The sequence below is a fragment of the Myotis nattereri genome (genome assembly GCF_964212035.1).
Source record: "Myotis nattereri genome assembly, chromosome: 9".
Lineage (NCBI taxonomy): Eukaryota > Metazoa > Chordata > Mammalia > Chiroptera > Vespertilionidae > Myotis > Myotis nattereri.
Genome location: NC_138084.1, coordinates 44836338 through 44848701, shown reverse-complemented (window position 1 = coordinate 44848701; position 12364 = coordinate 44836338). Strand labels below are relative to the sequence as shown.

Below are 12364 nucleotides of genomic sequence, written 5' to 3'. Positions count from 1 at the left end.
ATCTCTACCAGCGTGCGCCCTCACGTACACACCAAATACACCACACACACGCGCGAGCATCTGGACACGCACCCGTGTGGACCCCCAAAGGCCCGGCGGGCCCTGACGCCTCCAGCTGCCCTACCCTGGCGGCTGGCTGGGCGGCGCGCGCACACACAGACACGCGCGCACACACAGACCCACACGCGCACTCCCCGCACCGCTCCACGCCCCTGGCCGCGGCCTGGGTGCTGTGCAGCCCCGCGGGCGGTTCGGCGGGCGGCGGTCCGGGCGGGGGCGGGGGCGGCGGCGGCGGCGGCGGAGGCCGGAGGGCGGAGGAGGCGGAGCAGGGAACCGGGAGCCGGCTGGCCCGCGCTCTTCCTGCCGGCCGGGGATTTTCCAGCCCGGGCGCTTACGCCGTGGACCTGCCTGCAGCTGCCGCGGACCATGGGTGACAAAGGGACACGGTGAGTGCGGGAGGCGGCCGGGCCGGTGCGCGCGGGGCTGACCTGGGCCTGAACGCGGGCAGGGGTTCCAGTCCGCGCCCTGGCTCTGCGATCGCGGTCATGCCAGGACCGCCAACCTCTGGCTCAGCCGCACTCAGTTCTCTATCCCTGAGGGCTCCCGTGTAGTCGCTGGCAGGGCCGTGGGCGGGGGCACCGAGAGGCGAGGACCCGGCTGCCCCATCTGGCTCATGGCTCCTCAGACACACTCACTCGCTGACACCCAGCACTGGCCAGCAGACACAGAGACCCACGGGGCAGGCTGACACACAATGGCACACACGCTCATGTGGACACAGGGACACACTCATCCATGGGCATGCTCATGCTGTCACACACACACACACACACTCGCTGCCACACACTGATCACACACAGTGACACTGTCACACACTCAGTGGTACCACTTGTCAACACATTCTTGCTGACAGTCATGTTGGCATACACAGTCACACTCCAGCACACATCAACTCTCACATACCTCTGTGCTGGCATACATATTGGCCTACACTGTACACACCTACACTGTACACACCTACACTGTACACACCTACACTGTACACACCTACAGTGTCACTCTCGGTCACTGGAACAGACACTCTTCCTGGCATGCACAGGTTGTCACCCTTACTGACATGACTGCTTATGCGGGCACCTGTCTCACTAACATGGTGTTCGCAAGACCACACCAACACTGACCCCAACAGACACAAACCAGACTAATGCCCACACCGACCGGCACCCCATGGTCACAGCTAGAGACCCGGGGCTGCTGACACACTCACTCCAGAGTCCCCACATGGAGAGAAGTGGAAACACACACATCACACAGTGGGAGGCCCCCGGAGCCCGGGAAAACGCATCCTATCCACTTATTTCCTTTCCCCCTGACCTCCCTGAGGCCTGGCTGGCTGGCCAGGATCTGTTTGGAGCTGGAGGTGGGACAGGGGCTCCTATCTGAGGAGCCTGCCCTGACTCAGAAAGGGAGGGGCTATGCCTCTGAAGTGGAAAACTGGGACACAAAGGGGAAGGGGCTGGCGCTGGGGCAGGGTGGCCCTGGGGATAGCCCTGGCCAGGTGCTCAGCTTTGCACCCTAGTTCTGCCCCCTCAGTCTGCCCACTCCCCTAAGTTCTGAAGAAGCTTCTTCCTTACCTCCTCCTCTCACCTCTTCTGCCACCCTTCTTGCATTTTTTTCTTTCTTTCCTCTCTCCTGTCCTTGTGTGCCCCACTCCTTCCTCTTCTCTTCCCTCTCTCCACCCTCCCTCTCTTCTTGCTTCCAATAATTATTTGAGCCCCTGCTGTGTACCAGGCATGGTGCGGGGATCAAAGATGTGTGCTGCAGGAGCTAATGGCCTAGGGAGCAATGACCCGCAGCGGTCATCCTGTTGTGGGGCCACTGACAGGGCAGTTTCACACCCACAGCCACCTGACACACGCTCTCAGCAGCCTGAGAGAGGTCTTGCAGAGATCATGGACATTTTCCAGAAGAAGAAATTGAGGCTCAGAGGTAACTGGTGCTCCTAAGATTTAGAAACTGCTTCCTAGCCATCCTCCTGACAGCTCTTCAAGGGGGTTAATTTTCCTCTTCCTGTTTTCTTGAAGAGGAACCAGAGCAAGAGAGGTTACCTGACTTGCTTAAGCAGGGGCCAGAGGCAGGGTCTAGCCTGGAGCCCACTTGGTCCCGTTTCTCTGTGGCTTGCTCTTGGGCACTGCCAGGCCCCCGGGGGGTCCTGGGTGTGAGGCCAGGTGGGGGTGCCCTGCTCTGTGTGTGGAGGCCCAGGCTGGTGCTGGAGGCTTCAGAGGACTGTGAGGTGTCTGCACGCACCTTAACGGCTAATCCCCTGTGACCCAGGTCTCTGTCCTCAGCGGGAGGATGTGCCTCTTTTCCACATCCATGTCCCCCTGACCATTGAGGTGAGACTTTTCTCCCGGCAGGAAGTCAGGAGCCTCCTCTCCTTCATTCTTCCTGTGCTGCTTCGCCATCAGGGTGACTCAGCCCCTCAGCTCGCCTATCTGTGACTTGGTCCCCTGCGGCCATGGGTTGTCAGCAGGGTGAGGACACCCTGAGCAGCCAGGCATCTATTGGAGACCCTGTTCTTGGAGGCAGGACCTTTTCCGCGACTCCCCCTGCTCTGCATCTAACTCACTGGGGGACCTTGGAGACGTTGGGCAATTGTCTTCACCTTTCAGGACCTTAGTTTCCCCATCTGTAAACTGGAGCTATTAATTCTTAACATTTTCAGGACTCTTCTTGTGTTTACTGAGTTCACTGGGCAGGGTGGGAGGTGTTGCCTGGCTACACTCCACCCAACCATAGCCCTGCTCCCCTGTCAGTTTTTCCTGTAGCCCCAGTTGGCCTGCCTCTCCCTCCCAGGCAGGTTTCCCAAGTAATTTGGAAGAGAAGGGTAAAAATCAGTAATGGGCTGTACCTTGCCTTGTTCCATGAGCAGTGGGACTCTGCTTTATCTCGGACTTGGACGTAGAAATGGCAAATATCCAATACTCTAAGGATTAGGAGTCATCACATCCATCCCTGTGCCTGGATTTGCATCCCCACATGAAAGTGACAATGGGAATTACTCAGAAACTGCCACTCCCCTTTAGGAACTTTGGGGCCAAGGGGGAAAAACAAATACCCGGATAGGACTCATTATAGGCAGGTAGTATGCTGACTGCTCCAACAGGGTGCTCTGGGAGCAAACATAGATCCATTCAACAAATGTTGACTGAATGCCAGGGCTGGGGGTTCAAGATGAATGGCTCCACTCTGTCCCCAAAAGATTTAGAGCAGAGTAGGTGATTATAATGCAGGGTGACATGTGCTGTGAGAGGCTAAGGAGTCCCAACCAGTCCGGGCAGGCGACATGGTGAGGAAACCTTTCCTGGGAAGGAGGTGGCATTGGGGCCAGTGAGTTTCATCTGGAAGGATGAGGAGGCCAAGTGGGTGGGATTGGAGACGTCATTCCTGGCCGAGGGTGCAGAATGTGCAAAGGCTGGGAGGCGTGAAGCAACATGCGGCCTGCGGGTTGGGCAGGGGATGCTGGGTGAGCCTTAAGAGGTAAACACAGGCCAGTCATCAACAGCCTGGAATGTCAAGCTAAGGAGCGAGGCTTTTCTCCTCAGTGGAAAGTGACTCAGGGAGGAGTGTGAGGAGGGGTGAGATGGGAGCATATTTTCATTTCAGAGGGGGGCCTTTGGCCGTGGCAAGGAGAGTGGATGGGAAGAGCAGGCCTGGAAGCAGGGAGACCTGTGAGGAGGTGGAGGAGGAGGAGCCTGAGAGAAGGTGAGCTCTGAAGGAAGTCTGTGGAGAGGATGGAACTGAGAAACATGAATCAGGAGGTGGAGCCATTTAGCTGAGTGGTTGGGTGTCTGGCATGTGTCAGGAGTTACATGTATGATCTCATTTGGTTCTCCCAGTGATCCGATCCTATTAATGTAGGGACTGCTGTTCCCATGTCACAGATGAGAAAACAGACTAGGAAAGATTAAATAATTTGTCCACTGCCATTTAGCCAACAAGCTTCGGAACCCAGGCCTGTCTGCCCACGAAGTCCCTCTGCTGTTCTATGCTCTCACGCAGAGGGAGGGGGCTTGTCTGGCTCACAGTTGGCCTCCCCCAGCTCCCTGGTGACCCCATCCTCAAGTTGTGCCTCCCTTCTGGTTCTTGCTGTTCCTACTAACTCAGTTGGCAACACGGAGGATCAGAGTTAGATAATAGGAGGGACTTCCCGAGAAGCAGTGGGATGGGATGGATTTTCCTTTCCTACAGATGTTTATGAACATTTCTTTTTTGGTGGGGGAGGAGGGTGGGTATGATGGGGACGCATAACCACCAGCTGTCTGTGAGCCTTGGCCCTTGTCTGCCTTGGCTGTTGTCTCTCTTGGCGGTTAAGCTCTGTGGGACCCATCTTGGCTAGAACATGGGGAAATCCTGTGGCTTTGGCCGGGGTCACTTGTGGGGCTGCTGGGAACAGAAGTGTTGAGCCTGACACACCGTCTATGATCCCCGGTTCTAGGCCGGCCTCTGGGCTTCAGACTTCTCTCCTTCCAAGTGGGGGCCTCCTTGCCCAAGATTGAAGCATGGGTTCAGTGGTCCTGAGTTGTGGGCTGGCCACACCTCAGCGCTGCGGCAGTGGAAGAGCACAGGCTGGGGTCAGCGTGCCCTGGGTGGCTTCCTGGAACTGCTGCCAGCAAGACCATATTGACCATCTAATGAGGCCTGCAGGGGGAGGGGGGAGGAAAGGGGGCAGCAGCTTGGCAAGGATCCAGGCTTCAAGTTGAGGAAGACGGTAGACATACTTCTTCTACATGGAAGGGGTGGGGGGAGGGGAGGGATGGAAGTGGGAGGTGGGAATTTGAAAGTCTTCTGTTTAGAGCCGGTAGTTGACTTGGGGAGGGTGGTCTCATGGCACAGGGAGAAGGTGCGGCTTATGAAGAGAGGATGGTTAGGGACAGCTGGGGCCTTGGAGAGCACCGATGGCCATGGCTGAAGGTGGAGAGAGGAGGGAGGACGCAGGGCAGGCTGTGGAGCCAAAGAAACAGGGAAGGACCAGCAGAGGAGCAGGAGGTGGGGAAAAACCCCTTGGATTTAGCTGGCGAGGACAAAGCCAGGGGCAGAGGAGAGGGGGAAGACCCTGTTGTTCCTCGTGCCCGGAGCTGGGCTGAGCCTCTTGGAGGAAGGGTGAGGCCCTGGGTGGTGGGGAGAGCCCAGAAGGGTTTGGGGACCTGGGGCGTGAGGCTCTGCTGAGGGCTGGGAGGGACATTTTGGGAGTGTGAGCTGGTCACAGGGGAGGCATGTCTGTGCTGACTCCTGAAAGAAAGTCTTGGGGAAGGCTTCTTGGAGGAGGTGCCCTCTGAGCTGGGTCCTGGGCGTGAGGAAGGCTTAGGTGTTTTAGACAGAAGGAAGAGCCCATGCCAAGGTGCAGATGGTGGGTGCAGGCACTCGAGTGTGAGGGTCGAGGCTGCCGATGGAGATGGTAGCCCTGGCGCGAGGGCCTTGGGGGCTGGGGTGGTGGGTTTCCAGGCACGTTCTCACTCATTTATTTATACCCAGGTGGCTCTGTTCTCCACTGGGGGAGCTCCTTGTGGTTCGGTGTGATTTCCGTTTCCTGTTTGCTGGTCATTATTCACCTCTGGGTCTGGGCCATAGGAGAAGTCTAACAGGGATTTATTGACTGGACTGCACTCCTTCCTTCCTTCTTGCCTCCGCTATCAGCCTAGGGACTCCCTAATTGCTGAAATTAGGTCTTTCCCATTGGGGAATCCTAAGGATGGAAGCCATGCTTTCCACATTAGCCTGGATGCTGGGGGTCTCCTCCAGCAGATTGGGCAGTCTGGGAGGGGAGGGGATGTACCACTCCTATTAGAATTGGGTTCCTGCGAGTGCAGCCTGTTTCTCCCCCATGAGGCAGACTTCTGCAGGTGGGAGCCCTGTTTCCTCATCAGAATGGGGGCTCCTGAGGGTGCGGCATGTCTCCAGCACCATCCCTGGGGTTAGACCAGGCATTGTCCCTGATGGTTCCTAGGCATCCTCCCTCCTGCCCTCCTATGTGCCGGAGAGATCCTGCCCCAGGGGTGGCTTGTGTCCTAGTAGGGTATGTAGAACAGGGGGTGGGGCAGGACAGGATGGCTGCCTTTGAGAGGGGAACAAAGGACTCTGTTGTCTCAACCCCCCCCCCTCCCCCTCCCCCAAGGAGCTCTGGCAGGGTCATCTCTCTGGAGACAGGCCTCCTCCTTCCTGGGGCTGGCCTTTAGTCCCACTTTAGAGGAACTGCTTGTTCCATCCCAGGAGACCTGGTGCCAAACAAGGCCCCCAGGAGGCCAAGGCCCAGGGACTGGACCAGCTAGGTCCCTGGAGTTCTATATGACTGAAGTCATCACAGCTACCGAGCAGCTTTCCCCCGGCCTATGTCTGGGCTGGGCCTGGCTGAGAACACAGCCAGTCTAGCGGGGTCCACTGTACCTGGAGAGGGCTCTGTCTGCCTGGAGAGGGATCTGTCTGTCGGTCTAAAGAGTGTGGAGCAAGGCGGGTGCTGTGGCTGATGTCAGGCCAGCAGGAGGCAGGACTCTGCACTCAAGGTCTGAGCTGCTCAGTGGCCGTAGTGGCCGTGCAGGGTGTAGCTTCTCTCTCTGGGTGCACCCGGAGGCCCAGAAACTGGATGAGGCAGGAGGCCCCTCCCCTCCTGGCCCTTAGCCTCTAGGTGTGCTCAGAGAGGGAAGGGGCATACATACTGCTTCCTTTTGCAGCTCCCCCCCACCCCCCCGCCGCCCCCCGCCCCTTTTCCTAGCCTGTGCAATCAATGGCCATCCATGTGTTTTGGAAAAGGACGATGGGAGAGGGTAGGGAGGGGACAGCTGGGATGCACATCTCAGGAAGGTCCCAGAGTTATGCCCTAATGCTTACTCATTGCTGTGTGACATTGGGCATGGCATTCATCTTCTCTGGGTCTTGGTATCCCTATGGAAATCATATCAGCCAGCATGCATAAGGCCCCTTTCCTGTGTTCTGTTAGTGTGTTTGGGGGTGACCTTTCTTCTGGAGGACCAGAAGTGGGGGAGTGGGCAGCTCAGGCCTCTGTCACAGACCTGGGGGCTGAGACTGCCAGGTTGCTGGGCCTGGGTGATAAGACCTCACCTCAGCAGCCTCCCACCTCTCTAAGCACCTGCATTCTCTCTGCCCAGGCTGTTCGCTCCTCAGGGACACCCTCCCATGGGTGTCCGCAGGCTCCTCTGTGATCTGATTAGCATAGATTAGAGGCTGATTAGAATACGGGGTAGGCTCTAGCAAAAACCAGATTTCCTGGTTTCAAATGCCAGCCCTGCCACTTACCAACTGGCTGACCTGCCCTGATGACTTAACTCTTTCTCTGCTGCAGCTCCCTGGTCTGCAAAATGGGGTAGTAATAGTGCCTGTACAGTTGCTGAGAGGAATAAATGAGTTAAATAACATTTTGTGCCGCCCCCCCCCCCCACACACACACACACCTTTCTGGCACTGGCCCACCTCTCTGTGTGGGTCTGGGTTATTTGCACACGTGTGGATGTCCTCTCTGTGAGGCCAAGGGCACCTCGCCTGGGTCTGTTGTCCCTAGCACCTGTGCGGACCTGGCAGGGCACTGAGCTCCATAAATATTTGTTTAGTGAACGAAGGAGGCTGAATGTAGGTATTTCACTGGGAAAAGATATACTTGGCGGGCGGGCCGAGGGGGTAGGCAATATTGTTGGTGAAAACAATGGGACATCATTGATGACGCTGAAATGTCTAAAGGTGGCCCTGAGCCACAGGCATTAGGTTATTCTTTGTGACCCAAAAGGTAAAGGTCAGTAGATGAAGGGCTTTCCCTTGCTGGGAGAAGGTGTTTTCTGAAAGCCAGAGCTACCTGGAAAGGGGATTGCTGGCTCAGCCTCAGTGCCTTTGTTCCTGCTGCTCCCCCCTCCCACCTAGAGTGCCATCCTCACTTCTCTCTGCTTGTCCAAATCCTATTTCCTAAATAAGTGCCCTATCCATGGAGCGTCCTTTCCTGGCTCTCAGAGGGTGGGCTAAATTCACCACACCGTCCCCATCCTCAGACATTACTGAGCCTTTTCTGGGTCTGGGCAGTGGTACGGGAGAATGGGTAGTTCCTGGTTAGGATGGACATCTGGATCTGGCTACAGTCTATCCAGTGTGGTTTGACCTGGCATGAGGAGGGGACCATGGCTTCCGATGACCCACTGTTGATCAAGGAGCTCTTTATGCAGCTGGAGAGCACAGAATTCCCATTGGCTTCCACTGGGCAAGTACCCAGACCCACCTAATTACTGGGGGCAGAGTTCTGGGCATTGCATCCAGCAGGCTGAGGTCATAATCAGCTAATTAAACCACCCAAGAATTGCTCCTTGGCCAGAGGAGTGGAGGGAAAGGGGGTGGGGGACGGTGAGGCTCAGAACAGATGTGAGAATGAGAGGGAAGCTATGCAAGGGGGGTTCAGACCCTGGGCCTGCTGTGCACAGCTGGAAGGGAAGCAGGAAGGGGAGCAAGGAGAGAGATAAATGGGCAGATGAGAGAAGGTCCCATATAGAGACATCACCAAAGTGACATGACTCAGCGGTAGGGGTTCTGACCTGGGAGACAGGACCCCATTTCTCCACTGTCCCTGTGATACCATGGAAGAGCTGCTTTTCTCCTTTGGGCCTCAGTTTCTCCATGTATCAATCTGGAGAAGGGGAGACACTGGCCCAGAAGGTGTCTAGGAACTTTCCTTTTTTTTTTTCCTTTTTAACACAATATATTTTTATTGATTTCAGAGAGGGAGGGAAGGAGAGAGAGAGAGAGAGAGAGAGAGAGAGAGAGAGAGAGAGAGAGAGAAACATCAATGATGAGAGAGAGAGTCATTGGTTGGCTGCCTTCTGCATACCCCACACTGGGGATCGAGCCCACAACTCAGTCATGTGCCCTGACAGGGAATCAAACCATAACCTTCTGGTTCATAGGTCGACGCTCAACCACTGAGGTATGCTGGCCGGGAAGAACTTTCCTTCTTGATTCTAGAGCTAGAAGGGGAGAGGGCGTTAATAGCAGCTGTGCTCTAGCATGGCCTCTAGCATCCCTGTCCTCTGGAAGGAGCAGACTGTATACCGGTCTGATCCAGCCTGAAATTGAGTTGCTGTAGGTTCATCAGAAGGCAAGACTGTGGTGGCAGCAGGCAAGCCCTCGGCCTCTGTCATACCCTTTTCCCTGCCCTGTCCTCATGATTGTCCTAGCAAATTAGTGTTCTCAGTGAGCGACTATTTGAGCCTGCACAGTGTCTTTTCCAACAGTCCAGTAATTTCCCAAGTAGCACCCCCAGGTGTGTGGAGATGGGGCTCCCTGAAGTTAGAGCCACGAGGTTTGGAGTATGGATTTTAGTCAGACAGACTTGGCTTTGCTGTCCAGCAGTATTGCTCGCTATCTCCAGGACCTTGGGTGAAGGTATTAAAGTGTCTGGGCGTCAGTTCAGTGGTGGCTGGGGGCAGAGAGGGTAAGGACTTGATCAAAAGTCATTGTTATTATTCAAGACTGGGAGTGGATCTCAGCTTTTCTGTCTCTGCCCCCCTCTCTCCAGCCCGTCCTGGACTGTGCGCACAGCTGGGTGTGTGGGGGCGGGGAGGGGGTTGATCTGGGCCAGAGGAGCCGCTCACGTGACAGCAGGAAAGGGAAGTGAGATTGCCCAGGGTGGGAGGGGTGGAGCAGAGTGGTGCTGGGGCAGCCCGGGTCGCCGCCCTTTCGGCCCCTCACCCATGGCTGATTCTCTAGGAGGAAGTGGGGAGAACTTAGGGTGCAGGAAGCTAGGAGCATGGGTGGGCGTTGTGGAGGGCCTGAGGCCTCTCTCCCTTAGCTCCTGCCCCCAGGTGCCAGTGAGGAGCCCAGATCCTGGTTTTCTTCCAGGGAAACTAGCACACACTCAGACAACAAGCCTTCCTGCTTCCCAGCCCCTAGCGGGAAGTGCCTCTTGGACCTGGGGCATTTGGGAAGCATCGCGCCTGCCTGCCCAGGTCTGAGGTCTGCCCAGGTCTGCCCAGGTCTGCGGAGGTCAGGAGGAGAGGCAGCAAAGGCAGGGACGAAAGCCACCTTCCCTCCCCCAACTTCTCCCCAAAGCTCTGGGCTGTGACAGCCAGGGCCTCTGACTCTGAGGAAGCTGGTTACATAACTCAGCATGACTCCCAGCTTCCCTCTTTCATTTCTCCCCAGAGGGGCCACGGAGGAGGTGCAGCTCTGCTGGGAATTCCTGGGCCTGAGAAGTCCCTGTGACCATCCCCCTGCTTGGGGTGGTGGTAGGTGCTGCCCGTACCGTTTCGGGAGGAAAGCTGTGTGTGCTACCTTGGTGCAGGCCACTGGCATTGTCTCCTCGCACTGCCCCGGTTCCCACACTCCTGGGAGCAGGGCCGCAAAGGGGAGAAGCCTCAGCGGAGGAAACAGGCAGAGTCCTGAGATAATTTGCCTGCAAAGTACCCCCAGAGGGGCGCTTCTCTGAAGCTAGAGGAAGAAATAGCCAGCATTTTTCAGTTTGTTCCATTCAAGTGCACAAGTATTTCTCAGTGTTTGTTGGGTGCCAGGCCTGTCCCTGAAGCCGCCTGTGGCATCCAGTGAGTGTTTGGGCCCGGACAGAGGAACTGGGGGCAGGTTCACGAGGAGACACTGGGCTCAGCAAACTCACCATTGGAAACCTGGGTCCGTCCCCAGCAGCATGCCTCTCTTAGTGGGAAGCTGATTGAAGGAGCAGTCTGCTCCTGTCCCCACCTAAGACCATGCCCTTTCTCGTAGGGTGGGGTTTGGCCCTCCTGGGTCCTGGGGTTGGCAGGGAACATCTAACAAAGAACACCCGCACCCCACCCTACAGGCCAGGGGTTTCAGGGTTGGCTTATACCAGGGGTGGGCAAACTTTTTGACTCGAGGGCCACAATGGGTTCTTAAACTGGACCGCAGGGCCGGAACAAAGGTATGGATGGAGTGTTTGTGTGAACTAATATAAATTCAAAGTAAACATCATTACATAAACGGGTACGGTCTTTTTTTTTTTCAATAGTTTTATTCATTTCAAATGGGCTGGATCCGGCCCGCAGGCCGTAGTTTGCCCACAGCTGGCTTATACCCTTTCTGTTCAGCCACCGCTGCCCTCCCAGGGAGGTGCCCGTGAACAAATACTCCTGTGAGTGTCTGCCACACTACAGGCCCTGGGTTGGGCACCTGAGGTACGAAGAGGAAATTGACAAGTCTTGGCCCCCGGCTGCTCATGTCTTTTGGGGGAGAAGAACTGGATCATCACCGCACACTCTACGAAGTGGGGCAATGGGAATCAGTGTATACCAGACAGAGCAAGCCCAGTGGGTAAGGGTCAGAGGCAGTCCCACAGGAGGGAGCCCGCTTTGGAGGTGAGCCAGAGCAGACACTTGTCTTGGTGGGGTTTGTGGCGATGCTTTCAGCCAGGACTGACTTGCTTCATCAGATACCTGAGCACCTACTAAGTGCCAGGCAGCGTCAGGCACTTGCTTCACCTGCTGTTAGTAAGCGGCGTCCTGGATCTGCAGACTTCTTGAGGCCACAACGTGTAGGGCAGCGGTTCTCAACCTGTGGGTCGCGACCCCTTTGGGGGTCGAACGACCCTTTCACAGGGGTCGCCTAAGACCATCGGAAAACACATATATAATTACATATTGTTTTTGTGATTAATCACTATGCTTTAATTATGTTCAATTTGTAACAATGAAATTGGGGGTCACCACAACATGAGGAACTGTATTAAAGGGTCGCGGCGTTAGGAAGGTTGAGAACCACTGGTCTAGGGTGAAAGTGAAAGTTCTTCCATTGGGCATCCAGTGCGTGTTTGGACGCGGACGGAGGAACTGGGGGCAGGTTTATGAGGAGACACTGGGCTCAGCAAACTCACCGTTGGAAACCTGGGTCCGTCCAGGTCCCCTCTGGTTGGTGGAGGGCAGGGCAGCAAAGGCTTCTCACTGGCCCCAGAGACCCTGCGGAGGTCTGATGACTACTCCCAGGTGAGAAGTGACGTGAAATAGCCGGGAAACCATGAGTATGAGAGACAGCTCCAGGCTTTGGGGCTGTGGGGACATGTGTGCTGTCTCTGCACCTTGGAGGGCCCAGGGCGGTGCAGATAAGCATAGATGGCCTTCTCTCCATCCCCCCCTCCCCCCCATTAGTAGCTTTGTGTCTGTGGTGAGTTTCAGCCTCTGGGCATACATTTCCATGCTTTCTCTGTTCTGTCTGTGCTAATAAAAGCGCCCAGCACATTAGTAGGCTGATTTTATTATGGGTCTATTTAGCCCCAGGGCAGTGGAAGAAATCTGGAAGCGTTTTAAAATTCAGTAAGAATAATTTTTTGCAATCATTTTTTTTAATATCCCAA

General features: G+C 55.9%; 1 protein-coding gene across 2 annotated transcripts in view; it reads left to right on the top strand.

Moving 5' to 3' along the window:
- The first annotated feature begins 314 nt into the window (after positions 1 to 314).
- ARRB1 (arrestin beta 1) overlaps positions 315 to 12364 on the top strand; it is a 67769-nt gene continuing 55719 nt past the window's right edge. Inside the window, exon 1 of one of the 2 annotated variants that reach the window (XM_081099157.1) lies at positions 315 to 446. In XM_081099157.1, the coding sequence (XP_080955283.1) occupies positions 427 to 446 (20 nt within the window). In that variant the 5' untranslated portion in view covers positions 315 to 426. The remainder of the gene's footprint in view (positions 447 to 12364) is intronic. The other variant, XM_081099158.1, reaches the window with a different exon arrangement.